Source organism: Malaclemys terrapin, chromosome 6 (assembly GCF_027887155.1).
Source record: "Malaclemys terrapin pileata isolate rMalTer1 chromosome 6, rMalTer1.hap1, whole genome shotgun sequence".
In the NCBI taxonomy this organism is placed as follows: Eukaryota; Metazoa; Chordata; order Testudines; family Emydidae; genus Malaclemys; species Malaclemys terrapin.
Window position 1 is genome coordinate 43048951 of NC_071510.1, and position 26930 is coordinate 43075880.

Sequence of the window (26930 nt, forward strand, 5' to 3'; positions counted from 1 at the left end):
ATACATGACCAGCAGTGGGCCCAGAACTTTCATATGAGGACAGCCACATTTCTGGAATTGTGTTAGGAGTTTTCCCTGGCCCTCGAGGATAAGGACACCCTGATGAGAAAGGGAATATTGGTCCAGAAATGTGTTTCTATCACTCTGTGGCAGCTGGCAGCCCCATGTTGTTACTGATCTGTTGGCAATCCGTTCATGGGCTCGCAACTCCACCTTTGACACAATGGACATGGAGATTTGCAAGGCAATTACTGCTGTGCTGTCCCCCCGAGTTGTAAAAGTTAGAAAAATCCTTGAAATAATTGTGGGGTTTGAATAGCAATGTTTCCCCAGCATCAGGAGCTGTTGTATAGTATACCCATCTTGCTACGTTAGAGCAAGTAAGTACCTTAACAGGAAAGGATATTACTCTGCCATCATGGCAGATTAATAGACACCTACATAGGATGCATGGACAGAGTGCACAATGCCAGGATGTTCTAGAGGTCTGGCCTATTTCAGTATGGGCAAACTGGTACTTTATTCCCTCCTAGTGACACTGGAACAGAGGTAGAGCGTAAAGGATAGAGCTGATTCAGAGTCGTTCCATGGTTCCTTAACTGGCTCCAACCCCAGCCAGAGTTGTCCATAAGTTGGGGGACATAGTATCCTGGAGATGAAACTATGGGACTAGGCATGGGTCAGCAGAATAGCTTTGAGCTGACTGGCTCATGATATGGAAAAGTCTCAAACACATCCCTCTGAAATGCCAGAACCTTCCCGCTCCTCCAAAATTTCACTTTGATAGGGGAGCCTTTTTACCAGGGGAAAGGGAAGAGAGGGCAGTCCCAGTGAAATCAGCATTGGTAATTATGTCAAACCAATACCGGGCTATTGTGCTCACAGAATGTTGGGGAACTGAGGTACAATGGTAAACTCAGTTGCCCAAGGTCTCAGCGTGAGTGAGTGACAGAGCCAGAAACACAAACTAGTGATGGAATTCTGGCACCATTGAAGTCAATGGGAGTTTTGCCACTGACTTCAATTAAGCCAGGATTACATCCTAGGTTTCCTGAACCTCAGTCTATTGAACTATCCTCAGGTCAATGCTAGACAGTTGAGATGGGCTTGATACTAAACCCCAGATCTGAATGCCCCCAAACTTTGGGAAGTTTGGACTCAGATCTGGATCAGAACTTGGTAGCTAAGTCCTCCCAGTATGTTTGCTGAGGTGAATGCACTGTGTTAACATTCAAACAAGTAAATGTTTTAACCAACTACGATTTACTGAGAGGAAAAAATGGGAAGTGGTGCTTCAAAGCAACTAATAAAATGTATAGGTTGTGGCCTAAACATCGTAACTGCCCTGGAATTTCCCCTTCCTTTTGGTTTGTGGGACCCAATGAATACGTTATAGTGATGAAGCAGATTTAGTTGAGTTCTGTTACAAAAGGGACAGCAGGAAAAACTGGGTCCTGGCATATACTTTGATCCATTTCCCTATCTGTCAAAGACTTGTGGCCTTCCAATTGCTTTTATTTTCCTTCTAAGGAAAAAACTCCTTAGAAAAGAATTACTTTTCTTTCTCGCTAACTTCAGAGAGTTAAGGGCACTAAGCGGGCTCAGGCTGTAGGATCCTGGTTTTAAAATGTGCTGCATATCCAAAATTCCAGGGGAAGTGAATGAATGCTGTGGGTGCTCATCACCTCTGAAAATTAAACCTTAAGTCCTTATCTAACCCTTCTTTTAATAACCTCAGGTGTCAGTGTCTATGACTGCCTCTGATAGTCTCTCACACACATTAGTTACTCTCAACTCCAGCTCAGTACAATACAATTTTATTTTGTAAGCTTCTTTCACTGAAACTGTATGTCAAAACACTTTATGGAGTATAGTGTATTTTACAAACAACTTTATACTGCAAAATGTATGACAGCGTATGATATGGCACAGAACACAGCAAAGCTTGCGGTCATAAGGTTAATAACAGAGGGAAAAAATATATGAGATTTGAAAACAGATGCATTGACAACTGATAAGGCAGAAAGATATAGAAAGTCTGTGGATGCAAGAGCTGTGGAGGTGAAGGCTTTTGCACCAACAGTGGAGAAATTCTGGGAAGGGGCAAAAGGGAAGCTGGTGCTAAAGGAGCAGCAGGAATGGCAAGGTTAGGAGAAGACTAGAAAGAGATAAGGTGCAGAAAAGTATTTCTTCTTGTGTTTGAGATTACTAGCCTATTACTATCTTGAGTAGTTTTGTGACATCCGATGACTCTACACTTCTCAGAACATTTAAGAACTCAGTCATGTCCCCTAATCTCTTTTCCAATTAATACAATACACTAAAGTCCCTAAACTCTCCATGTAATTATGCCATTCAAGATCCTTATCATCTTCATTGCTTCCTTCTATACTTTTTCTGCTGCTTCAATAACTTTCCTGTAATCTGGTGCCCAGATTGTCTATGGTATCCTAGGGATGATCTCCCTCACTGTTGTTCATACGGTCCCATACTGAGGTCTTCTATTTATCCAGCCTATTTTTTTAAACTGTCATCATTTCTGACAGACACTGAATCATAGAGTATGAAAGTTAATCATAAAAATTGGACTTCTTAGATCATGAAGTGCATCACAAGCCAATGCAGAATTAGGAACATAGAAATTACCAGACTGTATCAGACTCATTGTCCATTTAGGCCAGTTCCTATCTCCAAATGTGGGCAGTCTCCAAATGTGGGGACACTTCAGAGGAAGATGTAATAATTCCACAGTCGGCAGATGTGCAACAGAGATTGCTGTAAGCTCTAAAACATGACAGTTCTATCACTTCCCTTTTCTTTTGCATTAACTGTTACAATTATGGATGTTCTTGTATTCCATATAAATGTACAGTTCCTTTTTGTCTTTAAGTTCTTTGCCTCAATGGCATCCCATGACAATGAGTTACACAGTCTGATTATGCACTGAGTGATAAAGACTTTTTAAATCAGTATTAATTTCCATTTCATTCCATGTTCCCTATAGTACCTTTTATTTTATTTTATCTACTTCAGTGATGGCAATAATAATGATTATGGTAGCCCTCAGAGGCCCCAAGCAGAAATTGGAGCCCTATCGTTCAAGGCATAGTAAATATATAAAACAAAAAGACAGTTCCTGTCCCAAACAGCTTACAATCTAAATGTAAGAGTAGAGACAACAGATACATTTGGAGGGTTGGGGGGACGAGCAGAAGATATCAGTGAGACAATTTATATTAAAGTTCCAAGTGATGGGGCTTCCACCACTTCTCTTGGAAGTCTCTTCATTTGATTGTTCCTAGCTATGAGGCTGCCTTCTTTTACCACCCCGGTAACTTTTCCCCCTCCTTGGTTATACAATTTAAATACTTGTTGCTTAGTCAACCTACACGGATTTAATTCTTGTAGTCTTTCCTCGTTAAGTGGTTCCCTCTTGAACCATGAACCCTATACCGAAAACCCACCGACCGCTATGCCTACCTTCATGCCTCCAGCTTCCACCCCGGTCACACCACACAATCCATCGTCTACAGCCAAGCACTGAGGTACAATCGCATCTGCTCCAACCCCTCAGACAGAGACCAACACCTACAAGATCTTCACCAAGCATTCTCAAAACTACGATACCCACACAAGGAAATAAAGAAACAAATCAACAGAGCCAGACGTGTACCCAGAAGCCTCCTGCTACAAGACAGGCCCAGAAGAGAAACCAACAGAACTCCACTGGCCATCACCTACAGTCCTCAGCTTAAACCTCTCCAACGCATCATCAGTGATCTACAACCCATCCTGGACAATGATCCCTCACTGTCACAGACCTTGGGAGGCAGGCCAGTCCTCGCCCACAGACAACCCGCCAACCTTAAGCATATTCTCACCAGCAACCACGCACCGCACCATAACAACTCTAACTCAGGAACCAACCCATGCAACAAACCTCGATGCCAACTCTGCCCACATATCTACACCAGCAACACCATCACTGGACCTAACCAGATCAGCTACAACATCACCGGCTCATTCACCTGCACGTCCACCAATGTTATATATGCCATCATATGCCAGCAATGCCCCTCTGCTATGTACATTGGCCAAACTGGACAGTCACTACGCAAGAGGATAAATGGACACAAGTCAGATATCAGGAATGGCAATATACAAAAACCTGTAGGAGAACACTTCAACCTCCCTGGCCACACAATAGCAGATGTAAAGGTAGCCATCTTACAGCAAAAAAACTTCAGGACCAGACTCCAAAGAGAAACTGCTGAGCTCCAGTTCATTTGCAAATTTGACACCATCAGATCAGGATTAAACAAAGACTGTGAATGGCTATCCAACTACAGAAACAGTTTCTCCTCCCTTGGTGTTCACACCTCAACTGCTAGCAGAGCACCTCACCCTCCCTGACTGAACTAACCTCGTTATCTCCACACTGATATATACCTGCCTCTGGAGATTTCCATTACTTGCATCTGAAGAAGTGAGGTTCTTACCCACGAAAGCTTATGCTCCCAGTACTTCTGTTAGTCTCAAAGGTGCCACAGGACCCTCAGTTGCTATGAACCCTTTTGTTACTCTTCTTGGAACTCCTTCTAATTTGTCAACATCTGTGTAGTAGTGAATATGATTAATGTGTTATTTCCCCTCCCATTTAAGATCATGAAGATGTTAAATAAGACTTGCCATTACACCAGGCTCTGCTGCTCCTCACTGCAAGCCCCCTTCCAATATCACGAGTAACATTGTTCATACCTAAGGCTACATTTTAGTCACAGGCATTTTTAGTAAAAGTCATGGACAGGTCATGGGCAGTAAACAAAAATTCATGGCCCGTGACCTGTCCATGACTTAAACTATATACCCCTAACTAAAACTTTGGGAGGGGGCCATGGGTGATCTGGGGGGGGGAGCAGTCAGGATGCCGTGAGTGCTGGGGGAGGTGGCCTGGGAGCCCCGCTGGTGCTGGGGAGGGTCATGGCCCCTGGCCTGCTACCCAGGACCCCAGTTGGTGCTGGGGGGGGATGGTTGGCAGGGCTGAGTGGGGCACCCTACCCATCTCTGTGTGTCCCTGCAGCTCCTAGGTGGCAGAGGAGCCAGGGGGCTACGCGCGCTGCTCTTGCCACAAGCGTTGGCTGCGCAATTCCCATTGGCCAGGAACCGCAGCCAATGGGAGCTGAGGGGGAATGTACCGTGGGTGTGGACAGTGTGCGGAATGGAGCCCCCTGACCCCTCTGCTACCTAGGAGCTGCAGGGCCATGCCAGTGGGAGCTGGGGAGCCCCCAACCCCAAGGTAAGCACTTCCCATGCCCTACAATCCCCTGCCCCTAGCCCTGAGCCCCCTCCCACACATCCCAACTGCTGCTGCTGGCCCTGGGGCTGCCCAACTCGGGCAGCCCCTGAGCCAGCACCAGCCGCTGCAGAAGACATGGAGGTCATGGAAAGTCACGGAATCTGTGACTTCCATGACCTCCGTGACAGACTCGCAGCCTTATTCATACCCTCTCCAGATCTGAATTATTTTTTAGAATAAGAGCCGTTAAATGTTTTACTGAAATCCAAATATGTTATATCTACCACTTCGTCCATTGATTTTGTAACAAAAAAACGTTCTTTTTGCTCACCAGTGACACCCATTGTAAATAATCCAGATCTTAACCCACATTGTGAACCAGCGAGCTTCAAAGATTGGGAGAGCCATGGAATTCACACATTTGGCCAGTTATTCAGTAAAGAGACTTATTTAAAGGTCAAAACTAACTTTAACTGGTCCAGTCTGGTACCAGTATTTTCAAGTCAGGCACTAGGTTTTTCAACTTTCTAGAAAACCTGTTTTATACAGAAAGCTATATGCGATTGTGTCTGGTCAATTAGGAAACAAAAAAATTATAACTAGTATATATCAATCGTTGCAGACAGCTTTCCTAACAAAAAAGTGCCCATATATGACACACTGGGAGAAAGGATGTGGATAGACAAATAGCCTCCGAGGAATGGGGTTTGATCTGGAAAAGACAACCAGGAACCTCAGTCTGTAGCACAGTAAAATAAAATTTCTTTAAAATACTATTTCAATGGTACCCCACACCAGTCAGGTTAAAAAATAGAGAGAGAAACTGAATGCGGATAAATATTGGAGAAATTGTGGTGAAAGAGGAGATTTTATCTATATATGGTGGACATGTCCAGTCATTAGAGATACAATCCATTTTGATGCAATCCATAACCAAATATCACAAACCATTGGATATTTATTACCAAATGATTCTTTGGTAATCCTCCTGGGGCTTCCTAGTGGAAATGGTCACCCAAAAGGAAATGAAGAATTAATTTCTCATCTGGTAGTAGCGGGTCAGCTATTGGTAGCTACCCTTTAAAAATAAAAATAGCCCAACCAATGAGGAATGGTTCAAAAAATATGAGAGGTTTTGGTTATGGAAAAAATAACTCCCCAATTACATACCCAGCAAAATAGACAGAGGACAGATAACCAAATATCTAAGTCTATCTAAGATGCTGAGAATTCATGACTTGCAGTGAAGGCTGAAGGAGCTGCAGGATCACAGTGCTCAAGTAGGGCACCAAAAAACTGAGGAACTAAAATTCTAACACCCATATTGTTCTTGTGAGGTCAAAAATTTCTCCTTGTATTCTTTATTTCCTTATGTTTATTTCTGGGTCTATTTTGTTTACTTTATTGGTTGTGTCTCTGTGTGTCTACTTGATTTTATAAAAATAAAAGCTGCTCCTTATTTTCCCATCTCACTAGCTCTGGCATTCCTGTTATTTAAGACTATTTCATTCCATTGCTTTTTCTTTTGTTTACTTGTGTGTATGAAAAAAGTACAAAGAATAGTCTCTTTGTTAATAATCAATGGCACAAAAGGCTGCCCACAATAAAACTGGATTTATTCCTTTCAGATGCATTATTTATGGGTTGTCTGTTTGTTGTCAATACAGTATGGTACTTTGTGGCACATACTGTACCACGACTGCATGCAGAGAGAACAGAACATGCTTTCCACTCCAGAAAGTCTTTTCATGAAAAATCTAACCTCTTTTGACCAGACTAAAGGCCAGACTGTCCCTGGCCTTTGCATGCGTGAGTGGGAGAAAGGTTAGAAGGAGGCCTCCCTTTCCCTTTGTGTGTCTTACACTGAGACCTAAAACGCGTACAGGTCATGAGCATAGAGGGCTCATGTGAAAACTCCACTAAAAGGGTGACGGGGGTGGAGAGGAGACAAAGTCAGGGCTGTTCTACTATCAAGCCACAGAGCATGCCAGTCTCTTTCAGCTATGGGAGTTTGGGAAGTATGTTTATACATGTACAAAGCTTTACTGACTATGAAAATTCATCTTCAGTTGCTTATAATATTCATGGGTACAGTTTCAAAGCGAAGTTATTGTAGTTACTGTAAGAAATAATCCTGGAAAGTATCTGGTGTTGATAAGTCCCCTTTGGACTCTTGAAATCATAAAGGCTCAGATGCGGATCTCTAAAAGTGATTTCCCTGTTTTCAGTGTCAGAATTTAGTGTACCATATTATACAGCATGTGCCTGTGTGTCATTATAACCCAGAAAGTCACTTGATTCAGTCAGCATGTAAGGTCCTATTTATATTTTCTGACTTTTAAGAACTCTGGAAAGTGGGTTAACTTTTAATGATAACTTTATGGTAAAGGAGTTTGCTACATCTCAGTATGATAAGACAGTTGGGAAAATTTAAGTTGCTAATATTGTTGTGTTTTAGACTCCTCTGAGAAAATGTTCAGAATCCTGTCAATCCTGATATTGGAAGTGCAACTCTACTTGATACGAGGTGAGAGAACTTCTCTTTTAACTTTCATCAATATAACTGGCATAAGAATATAGCTACAGCCTTTATATGTGCATTTCAAAGTCTTCACCAAGATTTGCAAAAGTGACTAGTGATTTTTGGGAGCTCTGTTTTGAGCGTCCAACTGGAGGAGGCTTGTCGGGCAAGGGCATAGCCACTGGTGGGCCTGGGTGGGCCACAGCCCACCCACTTAGCACCCAGGCCCACCACCATAGCCCTAGCTCTGCTCCAGCCCCAGCGCTTGCCTGGTTCCACCTGCCTGCCTGGCGTTCCAGCCAGAGAGTCAGGTCGAGGGCTCACCCTGCTCCGCCCCCAGCACTCCAGCTGGGGAGCGGAGTGGGGCGCGGGGGCTTGCCTGCCTGCAAGCCTCTGTGCCCCAACCCCGCTCCCTGGGTGCACGACTGGGCTCCTGGGAGCCTCTGGCCAGTGTGTCCATCGCCCCCCGCAAGGCCGGCTGGAGAGGGTAGGGGGAAAGTGGCCCAGATCCCTCCTGCCCCCCCTCCCCTGCACCCTGTCATTGCCCACCCACCCAAAGTCAGGGCCCACCCAAGTATCCCATCCTGGCTACGCCATTGTTGTAGGGGCCAGATTTTCAAAGGGTAGGTGCTCAGCACTTCCAAAAATCAGGCTTCTTTAAAAATCTCATATGGGGCATCCAAAAACTGAAACATCCACAATCACTAGTGACTTTTAAAAATCTTGGGTGTTTCCCTCCAAGTGGCACCGATCAATTTTTCCATAAATGGCCATTTTCTTAACAGAGACATTTTCCTTCATCCATATCCACTGATCCATTTGTTTTTTCCTCTCTATCTAATCTATTTATCTAATCTATCTACTTCATGGGACACCTCCATCACCACGGCAGCTGAGCACCTAAATCATCCAATCCTCATCACCCAAAAATTATCAGGCTTCTAGCTACACCATAACTCACTCTTGCACATTCAGTGAAACTAAATAACTTTAATTGGATAAGAGAGAAATAAACAAAATAAAAACAAAGGCCTCAAATGCATCCAATCCTATTATTAAACTGTTAGTAATTATTAAATATTTGATTTTTGGTAACATCAAAGGCCCCACTCAGGATCGAGGTCCCATGTACCAGATGTTATACAAATACATAAGAAGACACAGTTAGGAACTAGAGACAAGTCAAGGAATAGGCTAGCTGTCCATATAAGGAATGGGCTAGGGAAAATAAATCTTTGGACCCAGATCTATGTTGTCCTAATATCCCTTTATGCCTCTACCCACTGAGGAATATCTCCAATATAGAGGCTATTTGGATGGTAAAGCCAGCTATAGTCCCTGGCTTAGGGGCTTCTATCTAAAACACTTATATGGCCCCCATCAGTGTAGTACAGGGGTTGGCAACCTTTCGGAAGTGGTGGGCCAAGTCTTCATTTATTCACTCTAATTTAAGGTTTTGCGTGCCAGTAATACACTTTAACGTTTTTAGAAGGTCTCTTTCTATAAGTCTATAATACATAACTAAACTATTGTTGTATGTGAAGTAAATAAGGTTTTTAAAATGTTTAAGAAGCTTCATTTAAAATTAAATTAAAATGCAGAGTCCCCTGGACCGGTGGGCAGGACCCGGGCAGTGTGAGTGCCACTGAAAATCAGCTCGCGTGCTGCCTTCGGCACGCGTGCCATAGGTTGCCTACCCCTGATGTAGTATCTGAGTGCATTTCAATCTTTAATGTATTTATCCTCACAATACTTCTGTGAGGTAGGGAGGCACTAGTACCCCCATTTTACAGGTAGCGAACTGAGGCACAGAGAGACTACGCAACTTGCTCAAGGTCACACAGGAAGTCGGTGCTAGAGAGGGAAACTGAACCCACATCTCTTAAGTGTCAGGCTGGCATCTGAACTACTGGATCATCCTTCCTCTCTAGGCATAGCTATGGGTGTGAGTGTGGACGAAGCATGGTAGAACCTGTGTACTCTTGGTTGCTGCAGCGGTTCCAAAAGTGTGGGTCGTGGCTTTAAATGGGGTCGCTCCATCAGCAGATGGGGTCGCGGCAATCCTGAGGATGCCATTTTACTGCTCTAATGGCTGCCGCTGACAGTTCAGGGTGATTTCACCATTTCATACAGTTTAAGGCCAGAAGGGATAATCAGAGCATATAGTCGGACCTCCTGTATATCACAGACCATTAAATTTCACCCAGATGCCCCTATGTTAAGTCCAAGGACTTTCAGGAGACCAAAGACTTTTAGTCCTCAGGAGACTAAACTATGGGCCACAGGCAGCCAGGGCCGGCTCCAGGCACCAGTGGAGGAAGCACATGCCGGGGGCGGCACATGCTAAGGGACGGCATTCCATCCATTCTTGGGGCGGCACAGTCCGGATGGCTTTTTTTTTTTTGCTTGGGGCGGCAAAAATGGTAGAGCCAGCCCTGCAGGCATCAAACCAGAGTGAACAAGTTGCTACCAGTGCTTGAGGTTCCTGCAATGGCAAGAAACTGAATAGGTGTGAGATGTCCAGATACCACACCACATGCTATAGAGGAAGGTGAAAAAAACCCAGGTCCCAGTCAACCTGACCTGAGGGAAATTCCTTCCCAACCCCAAACCTAGTGATCAGTTGCATGGGTGCCGACTCCATGGAGCACCCACAGGGAAAAATTAGTGGGTGCTTTGCATCCACCAGCAGCCAAGCTCCCCTCCCAACCCCCCACACTCCACCTCACTTCCACCTCCTCCCCTGAGCGTGCGGCATCCCTGTTCCTCCGTCTACCTCCCAGCGCTTGCCGCCGCCAAACAGCTGTTTGGCAGCTTAGCAAGCTCCGAGAGAGACGGGGGAGGAGTGGGAACGTGGCACTTTCAGGGGAGGAGGCGGGGAAGAAGCAGGGTGGGGATTTGGGGAAGGAGTCGGAATAGGGGCAGGGAGGGGGTGCAGTTGGGGCGGGGACTTTGGGGAAGGGGTTGGAATGGGGACAGGGCAGGTGCAGGAGGGGGCGGGGCAGCGGTGGAGTCGGTGTGGAGCCGGGGGCAGAGGCTGGGGGTCGAGCACCCACCGGCGCGAGCAGAAGTTGGTGCGTATGATCAGTTGGACCCAGAGCATGTGAGCAAGACCCACCAGTCAGGCATCTAGAAAGAGGATTCTCTGTATCCCTGACAACACTGGTGGTCCTCATCTGATGTCCCATCTTCACTGTAGCCAATCTCTGATGCTTCAGAGGAAGGTGGAAAGAGAAAACAAACACAAGCCCAGAACACATCTACCGAATTGTACATCAGGAAAAAAAAATTCCTTCCCTGCTCCTGCAGGTGACCTGTTGAACCCTCTGAAGCATGAGATTTGATTATAGTCGTTATCTTAATGCACACCTGCGAGTGTTATGAACATGTGGAGGTAACGCTGTTCTCCCCATCGCAGATGAAGGAAAGTGATGAATGGGGGATACATAGATTCACAGGTTCCAAGGCCAGAAGGGACCACTATGATGATCCAGCCTGACCTCCCACACACAAAGGCCATAGAATTTCTCCCAAAAGCTGGATTAAAGCATATCTTTTAACCAGATGTCTGATCTCATCTTACAGACTCCCAGCCACCTCAGGAAAGCTGTTCCAAAATTTGTTTACCCTCTCAGCTAGGAAATTGTGTCTTATTTCAAGGCTGAATTTGTCTTATGTCAACTTCCAGTCATTGGATCTTGTTATGCCTTTGTCAGCCATGTTGAAAAGCCACCAACTACCAGGATCAATAGAGGATCAAGCAATGTGGAGCTCTGCTCCACCACTTCTCCTTCCTTCCTCCCCCACATCGTCCCACATCTGTTCCTCAGAATGACCCACCACACACATAGCTGGGGATAGATAACCACTATAGGAGGTAGTGGAGTTGCATCTATCAGCATTCTGCAGATAGAGAGTTCCATTATGTAAAAGGAATTCTTCACTGGCTATTTCTAGACATTATAAGGCCATTTTGTACCACAGAAGCAGTTCAAAGTGGTCTTAGCAAACTGGAGAATACAGTCCAAAATATCAATTAAATACTGCTAAGGATAAAACCTTCACTTTACCTTTTTCTAGCCATCCAAATACAAATGGAATGTACAGCACAAAGATATTCTTTCACTCTTATTTATTATTTCACTTTCATTACAAGGTGCAGTAGAAACCATACTTTCTGTGTAAATATGAGATAATAAATAATATAGATAAAAAGGAGTAGCTTGAAACTCTTCTATATCATTCTTCCATGATGACAATTACTAACAAGTGAAGCAACGATCACACTGCTAAAAATAAAATGAAGTTTTTCCTACTGATATTTCATTAATTAATGACACAAAGTTGAGGATGCATGAGTAGCTATCTGAATTTCTCTTGATTATCACTATCAATGATTGCTAGCACTACCGCATTAAATCTGCCACTGTATTGTACAGGTGATGTTACAAATAAAATAAAAATAATATACACTGAATTTTACAGTGGAAATAACATTATGCATCAAATAAAGTTTTAAAGTGTAAATAGGGTACAGCAATAAATATTTCAGGCTCATGTGACTGAATGTCTCAAATGTCATGAAATTTACTCTTGGCAGCTAACTAAAGGAATTGTTTTGCCATCCTTTCTCACATGAGCTTGTACCTTGCTCTGCAAGAAGTCCCACTGACAAGATTCATGGGAACTATTCATGGAATAAGGTGTTACTCCACGTGAGTAAGTGTGGCAGAATCAGAACTGCAGTGATGATTGAAGGCTGCATTGTGTGATGCCTCTGGTCTATAAATTCCTCCAGGAATGTGTACTTACAATAGACAAAATGTTGCTGTCCTTTGCATATGTGTGTGTTCAGAGTAAAGCTATTGATTTCAAAGGAGTCGCACTGGATTCACACTGGTGTATAGGACAAAACAAATTGGCTTAGCATGTCCACAAAGGATTGTTCCTTTTAGAGAAACTTCAGGGTACACAAGGTACCGTAATAATTTTAGACAAGTGCCCTTTGTGTAAATATCCATCCAAAGACAATCATGGGTTATTTCTGAGATGCAGAGAACCTCAGCTTGTATCTTCTTCTGTCTTTGTATTTTGGACTTTGAAATCAGTATGGAATCAAGTGGATTTGCTATTTACTCACAGTTATCACGGGGAAAAAATTAGAACAATAACAAAGAAAAGGCTGCAAAGTTATAGTCTAACCAATAATCGTGAATGTTTGAATTTTTGACACATTTTGACCCAATGACCCAATTAAAGGAAAAGTCTTAACATTTGCTCAGTGGGTATCATATGGTTTTGTCTATCTTAGCTTTTTTCATAGTTGAAGTTCCTCAGCAACGGTACATTGCAGAATATGGGAGCAACGTGACCATGGAATGCAGGTTTCCAGTGGATGGACAGTTAAATCTTAAAGACTTAAGTGTCAGTTGGGAGCAAAAAGAGTTAAAAGAGCAAAAATCAAAAGAGGTTTACACTCTTCAAAAGGGGGAAGAAGACCTTAGATCCCAGCACAGAGACTATAGAGGAAGAGCAACATTGTTACGTGACAAATTGAATTTGGGATATTCAGTGCTTCAAATCACCAGTGTAAAGCTCATGGATGCAGGATCTTACCGCTGTCTCATTGACTATAGAGGAGCTGATTACAAGTACATTACTTTGGAAGTAAAAGGTTAGTGGCTATATAAGACATGAATAATATATTAACTCAGATTTAATATTCCGCTTCCCAAGATCAGCACTAACACTTTCTGGCTCTTCTACAAAGACATTGGGCTCAGTCCTCAGGTATACCTAAGCAATATTTGGGATAGCTCGTAGAGGGGGAGTAAAGGTGGCTTTATATCACCTTTCCTTTCGTCTGGATTCTGGAGCCTGTTTTGTCCCCAGCACAACTTGGAGCAGCTTTAGGGCTGCTCTAAATTGTACCATCTTGTAATAGACCAAGTGGGGATTGCCCAAGTGATTGTACCTGTCAGGCCAGGGACCTGTTATTTGTAAGAGCCTAACAATATTAAACATAATTTACACTGATGTAACTGAGGACAGAATTTGTCTCATGTCAATGAAATTCTGGGTTGAAACCTCTGCTGTGCGATCATTTAGAGGAAGGGTTTTTTGAAGGGCAAAGAATAGAGATGCCAGTTTTAAAGGATCAGCTGTGTTCCTTTGGCTTGTGTTTGCAAGCATCTAGTCATTTTCTTTGTTTCATTCCAAGATGATGATAATGACACAGCTGTAAGCTGGTGTTACACAAACATTCCAAACACCTATTTTTCCCTCAGGTGGCCTGAATTGTTCTTTATTATATTACCACTGTTGTATTTATTACAGTAAAGCCTGCAGGCCCCATCAGTGAATGGAGCTCCATTGTGCTAGGCACTAGCTTTCTCTAGATCCATGAATTACAAACACGTGATCTAGTGTGGCTCTGAAAGAAGTAGACTGAAGAAAGAATAGACATAGTAGGCCTGAGGAGGACTGAGCAATGCATACTGTATTCTGCTGCAGAATGGCCATCATTTCAAATTGTAGTACATCAGATACAGTTGTAGATAAGTAACAGTGAAAGAAAGAGGGAGAAAGAGGAAGGAATAGTGGAAAAAAATAATAAATATTTAAAAGCAATTTCACTAAACTTGTTCTGATGCAGCATCCTACACGAGAATAAATGTACAAATAATGAGTGAACCTGCAGAAGAGGAGTTGGTTTTAACTTGCCAGTCAGAAGGGTTTCCTCTAGCTGAAGTGTTCTGGCAAAATGAGAAGAATCTTAAAGTCAACGTATCTGTAAATACCACCTACACATTGACCACAGATGGACTATATAATGTAACCAGTATGCTGACATTCAAGCCAAATGCTAATGAAAACTACAGCTGCACATTCTGGTCTAAAGAAAATGAAGAAACTTCTTACATTTTCACTTTAGGTTCGTATCCCCTTTTGAACTTTTACATAGGGGTTGCCACAATATGTGTGTGTGTGTGTGTGTGAGAGAGAGAGAGAGATAGAGAGAGTTTGTAGAAGCTGATTATATGCTTTAATATAATACTATATATCCTAAAATCAATCTCTAAAATTCCTTTCTAGTAAGTAGTATAGTATTGATTTTTTTGGAGATAAAACAAATCAAATGTATTTGCTTTCAGAAACCTGGCATTTTACTTTTTGTTTCTGAACCCAGACTAGTTTTGCTGTTAATATACACAACCTTCCCCTGTCACATATTTGCATTTTCCTCCCCTAAATTCTAGAATAGCTGCCCTTGCTTAACTGTCAGTACAATGATACTCTCAGTGTATATTTCCAATCTCCATGGTCTTCCATTTTCTGGAATTCTATCCAACTAGTCTTCAATCAGTGCACAGATGATTTATAATAGTATTCACTGAGCCGTCATGAATACAATGGGCCTAATTCTCATTTGCAGTAAGAGCCTTTACACCACTCTGGCAGCTTAAAGGAGTCTTACTGTAAGACTACTGTAAGTGTAAAAACTTATACCCACCCACTTTAAGGACTCTTTGCTCTGCCATGGGTGGTGAAAAGAGGCCGTTGTGTAAATGAGAGTAAGGTCCAATAACTTTATAAACTATATTTCTTTTTTTCCTTTTTCTTTCTTTCTTTCTTTCTTTTTTTTTTTTTTTTTTTTTGTAGCTCGACAAACAACAGTTGTTGGAAAAAAATCTCTGAATTTATTTATCATCCCAACCTGTGTAATAGCGGTTGTTCTCATAGCTGCATTAACTATCTTTCTAAAGAGAAAATCACTCACAAAGCTCCATGCCAAAAAAGGTACATTTTGACTTTATTTAGTGGGTCCTATCTCCTAATTTGCTCTTCAGGCCTTTCAGAACAAAACTGGATGATTTCTACCCACACTCACTTGACATTTGATTCTTTTGTTTTCCAGAGGAACTCTGATCTAAAGATGACTGATTGTTTCATTGAGTTAGGCTTTACTTCCCTCACCATGCGACACAGGAATTTTATGTATGATTTTTGTTCAGATTAAATAGAAAACACAATGGTGTATGTGCCATACTCTTTACTGAACTACTATTAGCTGGGTTTACTTGCTCTCTTTATTTTGCTTTTTTGTCTTAATGTTTTACTATCTGAAAGAAAACAACAGTGGGAAAGTAATAATGGATAATGGCCTATTATGCAACTCTGGTCTTGGTAATAAATCACTTCTCCAGTAAACTATACATGAATTTTGATTACCTTAATACAGAACTTGAATGGAAACAGGATTATGGGCCTAATCCTGCAATTAAGGGCTGTAGGATTTGGCCATACAGTTGTTGGACAGAAGAACTGTGGAGAAATTTGTTACAGTCTCATACCAAATATAAGAACACAGATGTTTTGGATATTTAAAAATCTGTTGAATTATATTGTTAGTTTTTTTAAAGTAGAAACTTTTAAAATAAAATTCTCTAAATCAGATTTGTTCACACTTGCTTTAACAGACAAAAAAAGAAAATGTCCCCAGTTACAGAAAGAAGACAACAGTAAGTCATGGAATTTTAAACTTCCTGCTTATAACTTGTCAATATATAAAGAATCAATTAAATGAGAACACTAAAGAACCACTACGTACTTTAGAGTCTAAATTTGACTTTCCTTAACATTGCTACAGCCTAGTAGGAATGTTCTCCAGATTCTACATGTAATCCTATGACTTTCCAGATAACACAGAAATTTGTAAATAATAAAGAACAGGTCACTTCCTCTCTCCAAGGTATTGCCTTGGCTGCTAGTCTGGTTCTGGGTCCACGTCAGGACATCGTGTTTTTCCTAGCCATAATCTGGTACAGTACCAGATGATAAAATAACTTTGTTTTGGTGAATGTAGAGTTTTCTGTAGAAGTAAGTACTGCATGTGACTTGCTTCTCCTTGGCCTTTGGCTCAAATCTAGTATAGTATCTGTTTTTATCAATATATCAATGAATATGTCCTTTGCTTGGGGACTATATCCTGGCATTATTGAGGATGGACTTGATAATCAAATGGGTCTTTTCCATCTTTAACTCTTATGAATGTATGACTTTCCTTGTCAAACAGAAATTTGCACAAAGCAAAGAATAGGTAATTTCCAAATGTATCTGAACTTCCACAAACTGTATTACAACAGAACTTTCATTTTGTAAAAACAAGACAAATCAAGCAATAAACAAGATGACAGCATAGATCTGACAACCCCCACCTAAGAATTTTCTGTATTTGGTTCTATTTCGTACTGTTATCATCTGGGTTAAACCTGGTTATGGGTTGATATTAAATCTTTCTAAAACTGATGCGTGAATATGCCCTTCATTTAAGATACATGGAAGGGACCAATCAGGGGCCTCCCCTAAAACAAGGCCTAATAGAGTCTGCCCAGAAATTAGCACTATGTGGGTGGAAGGTTCCATTGAGTATTGTTCTGACCAGTCGTGTGTGTGAGAGAGTCCATGAGAGTGTCTGTCTGTCGGTACGGAAAATGCTACGGGAGGTGGACAGATAAGAAAACGAGAGAAGGATTCAGAGGCAGCAAGAAAGCCAACCAGGAGTCTGCAAGCATGATGTGTGACCCTAGAAAAAGCTAGAGAGAGAGGTTTTGGGTCTAGTGCTGGCTAAAGAAGCTTGAGACTGTGAGCAAAGAAGCTCTCCTGTTGTTTTGGTTCTTTCTGCATTCAGAGAAGCAGGACTTTGTGCATTTCTTGTAAATAAACAAAACTGAATGAAAGAAAATAATAGACTCCACCATAAATTTCTACTTCCAACTGGAGATCCCCAGAGACCAGAATTTTGACTAGCCATTCAGGTCAAAAAAGGATAACAATATTTATATACTTCAACCTGAGATACTGTAGATAAAAATCTATATAAAGCTGTTTATCAATAATATGCTGAAGACAGACCCAGGACAAAATCAATTTGGAGAACTGCCAGAGACTAGACTCCATAGGACACAGTTGAAATAATGGGCCAGATTCTGGCTCCTGATAAGCCTGCTTTGCACCACAAAATGCCCTTAAAGCCAGTCTTCTTGGCCAAAGGGAAATTCTCCTGGCATAGGGAGCGGATTCTATTCCACCAATCTTCTCCCTAAACCAAGCACAGGGTATGTGCCAGGGTGTTGGCAGGTCTTTGGAGCTGTGCTCCGGCTCCGCTCCAGCTCCAGGCAAAACCCTGCAGCTCCACTGCTCCAGAGCTGCTCCGCGCTCCAAAGCCCTGGTTGTTGACAGTAGGAGGGATTGTGGTCACAGTGTTCCCGTGTTCTGGCAATCCCTAGTTGCCACAATGGCCCCTTGGGAGTCATTGAAGCGGGACATAATTTAGAGCAGTCCCAAAACTGTTTTAAGTTACTCCACAGGCCAAAGCCCACAAGACCACCAAAGCCCCAGGGATCAATGAAATATGCGGAGCAAAGCTCTGGCGCAGGTGAGGTATTGTATCAGTATTGGGAATGGTCTCTGGAGAAACTACAAATTGCAGTTTACAAGCCAGCTAGTGTTACTTCTTTTCAAAGGATGGGATTAAACTGAAATACATTCTCTCTTCTAACTAATAAAAATAAAGTTAGAAGGTGGCCTGGTGACAAGATAACTTTGAGCTTTCAGGGGAGAAGTGTAGATTAGGAATTGGATTGATGGAGATTGGGTTTTTCATGGAAATGACTCACTGAATCTTGAATGATATGTGCTGCAGGATACCTCTGGCTTTCCAGTCCGCTAAAGTTAATATGCATTACGTCCAAAAACAGACACTTTCATGCTGTCCCAATTAAGCATTTTAAAAACAAACATTAATAATCAAAAGCCAAATTCTTTACTCTCACAAACTGATGTAAAATGTTAGTGGAGTTACCACAGGCACACATGAGAGCAAAATTTGATCCCAACTAAACTAAAACCATCAAGCAAGATAAACTCTGGAGCAGAGCTTCAATGCATGTCCAAACCTAACACTAATGCATATTGTTTGAGTACATAGCGTGGCTTCTCATGGATTTGATTACTTACAGCAGTAGAATTCTTTTCACCATAAGGCCTAGCCCCGGCTTACACATCAAGTCGTATGTTAGAGATTATAATGAAACACATTAAAATGAAGAATTTGAAAGGGAAGATAAAAGATTATTGGGATACTCATAGCCTTTTTTGGGTTTTGTTTTACTTCCTCTTTCTAATGACTGAAAATGTCTGTGCAGTATGCAGGAAATCATATGACAGCCAATTATATTTCTCAGCACCATGCACTTTTAAGAAACACTGGAAAGAACCTTTACTCTATGCTGTGTGTGTATGTGAAGTCTGAAAGCCACAGATGTTTACTGTAATGCTTTGGAAATGACCTACAGTCCCTCAGTTTGAGGAACAAGAATTTTTTGTATAAGAAATTCTGAACAATACAACTTAAGCTATGTCAATAATGCAGATTTAGAACATTGACCTAATTATTTAGGCCCCACTAGTGTGTATACTTTTGCACATGATATTCACATGAGTAATCCCATTGGACTTCATTTTAATAGGTTGTAGATTTGTTGTTATTCAGCTCATATATATGATGGTCAGCGGGAGTTTTGTCTGAATAAGACATTCAGGATGCAGCTCTTAGATATTAGATTTGGAAACAGAGCTCAATCATTATGAATAATCTAGATGACCTTTGACTCTTTTTCTCTCAACAAATGACTGTATTTATTGTTCTTGGTCCATAGCTTGTTCACAAGCAATTTATTGTCAGTGTTCTAGATTCAAATTTTGAAGTGTTTTGATTGGTCACAAGGGTCTATTTCTGTTCCTTGATTGGATGTGCATTCAAAATCTATATTTTGCTAATATTCTGCAAAATATTCACTAAAATTCATTGCTTTGGGCTGCAGTTCAGCTAAGCACTTATCCGTGTGCTTAACTGTAAGCCTAAGAGTAGATCCTTTGAAGTCAATGGTACTATTAAAGTTAAGCATATGCTCACACATTTTGCTGAATTGGGGCTGTGTCAAACATTCCTGCTGGTATACCTGTTGCTACACAATTCGCAGATAGAGAACACAAAAGGAGTGTAAACATAATGAAAGCAGATTCAACTAAATTTTTTTTTTAAAATCACAGAAAATGTTGTAATTATTTGCCCATCTCTATATGTAAAAGAACTAGCAGATAATTTTGCAAATCTTCCACTCTTGGTCATAATCAATTATTAAAAATACATTACACTATTTTCTAACAACATAAAGTCTGAAATAAAGATTGCAGATTACCCATTTCACATATTGTTCCCAATATGTAGGCTTCAGTATCTGCAGTTCAATTAAATCACTGTTACTTGTGCTGCATCATTGGTATGAATGGCACTGCACAGACATTAGTGGCTTTCTTATGCAAGCCATGTAGGAAGGATGAGGGATTCTGTCATTACAATTACTCTGACAATGGTCATGATAGATATCAGACAAGTCATCTCAGTCTTGTCAGAACACTTCTCCTCATCCCTGATGTATATGTGCAAACACATACATCTCTGGCAATAAGTAACTTTAAAGTATATAGTCCCAGATAGTGGGACTGCTTATGAAAGTAAATACTCGTCAGTTGAGTAAGCTGTTCATAATCTGACCCATAATTATTAATAGTAATATTCAAGGCCTGATTCTCATTAATACTATGGCCTCTTTATGCCACTCTGTCAGTATAAAGCAATCTAAAAATGGGTTTAACTGTAATTTATGCCCACTTTAAGTCCCTTTTGCACCGCCAATATGATGTAAAGGAGTCTGAGTGTAAATGAGAATTAGGCTCTCAATATTTAGTGCTTTTAAACAAAAGTGTTTTTTAAATTAAATTTTCCTGTTCTGTTTTTTTAAAGGACACTTGAACCCTGAAACCCAGGACTTAATCATGACGAATGTCACAGATTCAAGAGACTGCACAGATGTATGTCCATGAAAACTCTTCATCTGCCATGCCTGCAGTATGCACTTTTCAGGCTAGGTCTACACTACCCGCCTGAATCGGCGGGTAGAAATCGACCTCTCGGGGATCGATTTATCGCGTCCCATCGGGACACGACAATCGATCCCCTAATCGACGCTCTTACTCCACCAGCGGAGGTGGGAGTAAGCGCCGCCGACAGGAAGCCGTGGAGGTCGATTTTGCCGCGGTCCTCACAGCGGGGTAAGTCGGCTGCGATACGTCGAATTCAGCTACGCTATTCACGTAGCTGAATTTGCGTATCTTAAATCGACTCCCCCCTGTAGTGTAGATGTAGCCTCAGATCCCTTTTTGAAGACTGCATAGGGAAATTACAGCACTTTAGGTCTGGAACAAACAAAGCAAATTTTTGGTTTTGTCTGTACTATACCTCTTAAAGGCTCCATGTGCCTTTTTCCATGTTATACCTTAGGGTACGTCTATACTTACCTCCGGGTTCGGTGGTAAGCAATTGATCTTCTGGGATCGATTTATCGTGTCTTGTCTAGACGCGATAAATCGATCCCGGAAGTGCTCACCGTCGACACCGGTACTCCTGCTCCGTGAGAGGAGTATGCGGAGTCGACGGGGGAGCCTGCCTGCCGCGTGTGGACCCGCAGTAAGTACCTTGTAGTTCGAACTAAGATACTTTGACTTCAGCTACGTTATTCACATAGCTGAAGTTGCGTATCTTAGTTTGAACTGGGGGGTTAGTGTGGACCAGCCCTTAGAGTTACAGAGAACCATACTGTTATTAAATGTGGTTAACAACTATTAAGGGATTATTGAAGTGTATACCATACATTGTATGTTTGGGCATATTGTTCACCTGAGAACACTGTGTGCACCAAATATTTTGTGTTCAAGAATCCCCTTACTAGCTGATTTAATTTCAGGAATAGAGTCATGATACAAAGCTTCGGTCATGTCTCATGGGACTCTGAGTAGAGGCTGTATGTGCCGATGCCTGGACAATAATCTTTTGTATTCAGAAATTTCTACATATCTATTTTTCATGGCCCAAACTTTACAACCCATAAACTGGAAATTACCTAGAGCACCAACAGCAAGGAGATAGACTGAAGAAGTTTCATTTTACAATGCTAACAAGAGTCTGAAGTACACATCAAGCAACAGACCAAAACTACCCCGGATCAACATTATGTCATACAACCAACAGTTTAATGTACAGTTTGTTACACTGATTTCTTTATAGTTATTTCTTATTTGTAGAAGGCATGTGATATTAATGCTGTTTTACTTTTTTTAGGAGCGACAACTAAAAGTGTAGACTACAATGCTGTATCTACTAAATGTTTTGTTCTAGCACTAGTTTATTGAATGGGGAATTGCAAAGCAAAACTGAACATTGAATTAAGTACAGATTTCTGTGCTGAATGTGTTTACTAGCCAGGGTGGAGTTTTAACCCTCCTCAGGAACAGAAAGTTAATCCTCTCCATGCCAATCACTGGATGGAGTTTCTACATCCCATCAAAGGAATGCCTGAGTCACCTATGAATAACTGAGTATAGGGGACCGCCATGTTTTTATAGTACCTCCTGGAGTACCATTTTGGAAAGAAGCTATGTCTCCACATTGTGAGCCAAAACCTGACAGAACTTGGTGTAATTTATCCACAGAGCTGTGGCTTTTGTGGGCTTTGTCTTCTGGAAAAGGAGTCACTGCTTAGAAGTACCTTGTAGGGTTAAAGAAACAGAGATACACACAAGCCAGTGAAACCAACTTCTGCCATATCTCCACTCCCCACAAAATACTCGGGTTTGGAGTTTCCCAAATATTTTGGCCCAGCTATATAAAAATTGTCACAACAGCGAAGTCAACATCTTCCTCTTTCTCTACTAGGTCTGGATTTGGATACTTGGAATCTGGTTTCCAATTACCCGCATCTTGTGCAGTTATTTACACCAGGGCAAAGTGGGTGTACAACACTACTTTTCAGAATCATAGCATTTACACCCACTTTGCACTCATTTTGCCCTGGTTTAAATGACTACACAAGGTGCATAGCAATAGAAAATTAGATCCCTGATGTGTGGCAGGAGCTGACTTACAGATTCAGCAGTAGTATTGATTTTATGAATAATCACTGGTTGATGGGGAAAGAACAAACTTAAGAGTCATCTTTGGTTTCCATGTATTGCTCTTTTAAATGTCCAGGTGCCTGTTGTTTGCTGGAAGCATCTGCCATTTTCTGTTCAGTTCAGATGTAGCCTGCTGCAGAGGAGAGATACACTGACCCAGATCACAGTGGCCCAGATTTTCTGCTGACTTTAGCAAATCAGCTGGGATGTCAGAGAGTCAGTTATGGCTAGAGCCCTGTGTGGATACAAAATTTGTATCCACATCTGATCCGAGATGCGCAAAAATGGTGCACAGATATAAAGTGAATCTCCACAGATTTGTGGGGCTCTAGTTATGACTCCCTGCCAGGCCTCATGTGCAGAGTAGAGAACGCTGGGGACTACTCTAACTTGCATCAGCTAGCAATGGTCCATAAGGGACCATCCACCAGTGGAGGATAGCCAAAGTATATCATGCTTCAGCCATTCCTTCTCTGTGCTTTGTCACATCTGCTGTGCTAGGGGCTGAAGAGAGAGAGAGGCATGGGAGTTGGCCCCATACACACTGGGGACTCCCCTCATGTCAGGGGTATACTAAACTGGAAGTTATGGGCTGTCTCCATTCTTTTTGCGCTACCAGACCAGTGCAGAGAATCTGGTGCATTGTGCTCTCACATGGAGACTTTATTTTTGTTCCTTCTTATTCTTTTGTTTTCCATAATCATAAAATAAAAGGTTACAAAGTAACTGCCGTGTTAGTCTGTATCCACAAAAAGAACAGGAGTACTTGTGGCACCTTAGAGATTAACAAATTTATTTCAGCATAAGCTTTCGTGGGCTACAGCCCACTTCTTCAGATGCACAGAGTGGAACACACAGACAGAAGATATTTATACATACAGAGAACATGAAAAGGTGGAAGTACGCATACCAATTGTAAGAGGCCAATCAATTGAGATGAGCTATCAGTAGCAGCAGAAGAAAAAACTTTGAAGTGATAATCGAGGTGACCCATAGAAGGTGTGAGGAGAACTTAACATGGGGGGGAAAAAATTCAATTAGTGTAATGACCCAACCATTCCCAGTCTCTGATTAGGCCTAAGTTAATTGTGTCTAATTTGCATATTAATTCGAGTTCAGCAGTCTCTCTTTGGAGTCTCTTTTTGAAGTTTTTTTGCTGCAAAACTGACACCTTCAAGTCTGTCACTGAGTGATTAGAGAGGTTGATGTGTTCTCCCAATGGTTTTTGAATATTATGATTCCTGATGTCAGATTTGTGCATTGCTTGCCCCATAACCTAAGCCGTGCCTACCACAACGCCATCAACAGCCTCAGGAACAACTCTGACATCATAATCAAAAAGACTGACAAAATAGGTGCTGTCGTCATCATGAATAAGTTGAATATGAACAAGAGGCTGCTAGGCAGCTCTCTAACTCCACATTCTACAAGCCTTTATCCTCTGATCCCACTGATGATTACCAAAAGAAACTACACCATCTGCTCAAGAAACTCCCGGAGAAAGCACAGGAACAGATCTGTACAGACACATGCCTAGAACCCCGACCAGGTGTATTCTATTTGCTACCCAAGATCCATAAACCTGGAAATCCTGGACGCCCCATCATCTCAAGCATTGGCACCTTAACAGCAGGATTGTCTGGCTATGTGGACTCTCTCCTCAGGCCCTACGCTACCAGCACTCCCAGCTATCTTCGAGACACCACTGACTTCCTGAGGAAACTACAATCCATCAGTGATCTTCCAGAAAACACCATCCTGGCCACTATGGATGTAGAATCCCTCTACACCAACATTCCACACAAAGATGGACTACAAGCCATCAGGAATAGCATCCCCGATACCATCACGGCAAACCTGGTGACTGAACTTTGTGACTTTGTCCTCACCCACAACTATTTCACATTTGGGGACAAAATATACCTTCAAGTCAGCGGCACTTCTATGGGTACCCGCATGGCCCCACAGTATGCCAACATCTTTATGGCTGACTTAGAACAATGCTTCCTTAGCTCTTGTTCCCTAACGCTCCTACTCTACTTGCGCTACATTGATGATATCTTCATCATCTGGACCCATGGAAAAGAAGCCCTCGATTAATTCTATCATGATTTTAACAATTTCCATCCCACCATCAACCTCAGCCTAGACCAATCCACACAAGCGGTCCATTTCCTAGACACTACTGTGCTAATAAGCGATGGTCACATAAACACCACCCTATACCGGAAACCCACTGACTGCTATACTTACCTACATGCTTCCAGCTTCCATCCAGGACACACCACACGATCCAGTGTCTACAGCCAAGCTCTAAGATACAACCACATTTGCTCCAATCCCTCAGACAGAGATGAACACCTACAAGATCTCTATCAAGCATTCTTAAAACTACAATTCCCACCTGCTGAAGTGAAAAAAAAAGATTGACAGAGCCAGAAGAGTACCCAGAAGCCACCTACTACAGGACAGGCCCAACAAAGAAAATAACAGAACGCCACTAGCTGCCACCTTCAGCCCCCAACTGAAACCTCTCCAGCGCATCATCAAAGATCTACAACCTATCCTGAAAGATGATCCCTCACTCTCACAGATCTTGGGAGACAGACCAGTCCTCGCTTACAGACAGCCTCCCAACCTTAAGCAAATACTCACCAGCAACCGCACACCATACAACAAAAACACTAACCCAGGAACCTATTCTTGCAACAAAGCCCGATGCCAGCTCTGTCTACATATCTATTCAAGTGACACCATCATAGGACCTAACCACGTCAGCCACATCATCAGGGGGTCGTTCACCTGCACATCTACCAATGTGATATATGCCATCATGTGCCAGCAATGCCCCTCTGCACTGTACATTGGCCAAACTGGACAATCTCTACGCAAAAGAATAAATGGACACAAATCTGACATCAGGAATCATACCATTCAAAAACCAGTGGGAAAACACTTCAACCTCTCTAATCACTCAATGACAGACTTGAAGGTGTCAGTTTTGCAAGTGGCCCCCTGAAGGATTGAACTCACAAGCCTGGGTTTAGCAGGCCAATGCTCAAACCACTGAGCTATCCTTTCTCCCCCATAATTTGCTTTAGTATTTTGCTGTCAGAATCATAAATGTATCCTGGTCTGCATTTTTGCACCTTAACCTACCTGGAATAGATCCTGTCTGTGCCACAGTGAAGAGAAGGGAAACCAAAACAGCTCTCAAATTTCAGCAAATGAAAGTTAGCATGTCAGCTGCTTGGCCAATCTGTATTTGCCTATGCACTCATGCATGAGTTGGCTTTTTTTTCTGTAATCCCCTGAGTATATGATATGTGTGTGATATGATGAGTCTTTATACTTTCTGCTTCATCTACTGCTTCTCACAAGCTGTTATCTTGGAGCAGCTAAGGCCAGAATATTCTGGTTTAGAATGATGAGAGATCAAAGATTTTATGAGCAGTTTCCAAAGTACAGTGGATTAAAAACTGCTCTTATGCTAGAAATCAAACACTGTAAAGTTTTAAAATGGCATGCAAAGGGAAGTCTGTATGTACAGACTTTCAGACTATCAGCCCAGATTGGCATTACAGGCTGGCACATTGGATACCTCCCATTGTAGGCTCCCTGTGACCACTGTGAGGATGTACTATATCACTATGTGCTAGCGCACCATATTAGGTTTGGGGATTTAATTGGAGCTGGTGAAAATATTTTAGTGAAAATCCAGGCAACATTTTTCACCAGTTCATTTACTGTGACTTTGCACTCCTCAAAATGCAGATTATTCTTGAAATTTTGAAATTCATGAAGTGTTTGTATATATAATCTTTTACTCCTCCTATCTGGTTGGGGGTGCTCTTGTGTTCCTGCTGCTTGTCAGTAGGCAACGAAGTCTGATATTTGCAGTTGAACTGTGGGTCAGGTGGTTGCTTTCTCTGTTCAGTCTTCCACTTGTGTTGCCTTCAGGTTTCTACTGTAGACTTAAAGGCCTAGCTGCAGTTTCAGCTTTTCTGCCACAGCGGCATTTTGACTTTACTGAAACTT

At 42.0% G+C, this 26930-nt stretch overlaps 1 protein-coding gene across 2 annotated transcripts in view; it reads left to right on the plus strand.

The window, feature by feature from the left end:
* The window catches only part of LOC128839415 (programmed cell death 1 ligand 2-like), a 30532-nt gene extending 6878 nt beyond the window's left edge, over positions 1-23654 (plus strand). The window contains exons 2-7 of one of the 2 annotated variants that reach the window (XM_054032402.1): positions 7755-7823; positions 13129-13491; positions 14473-14751; positions 15480-15617; positions 16298-16339; positions 20686-23654. In XM_054032402.1, the coding sequence (XP_053888377.1) occupies positions 7769-7823; positions 13129-13491; positions 14473-14751; positions 15480-15617; positions 16298-16339; positions 20686-20765 (957 nt within the window). In that variant the 5' untranslated portion in view covers positions 7755-7768 and the 3' untranslated portion in view covers positions 20766-23654. The remainder of the gene's footprint in view (positions 1-7754; positions 7824-13128; positions 13492-14472; positions 14752-15479; positions 15618-16297; positions 16340-20685) is intronic. The other variant, XM_054032403.1, reaches the window with a different exon arrangement.
* The last annotated feature ends 3276 nt before the right edge of the window (positions 23655-26930 follow it).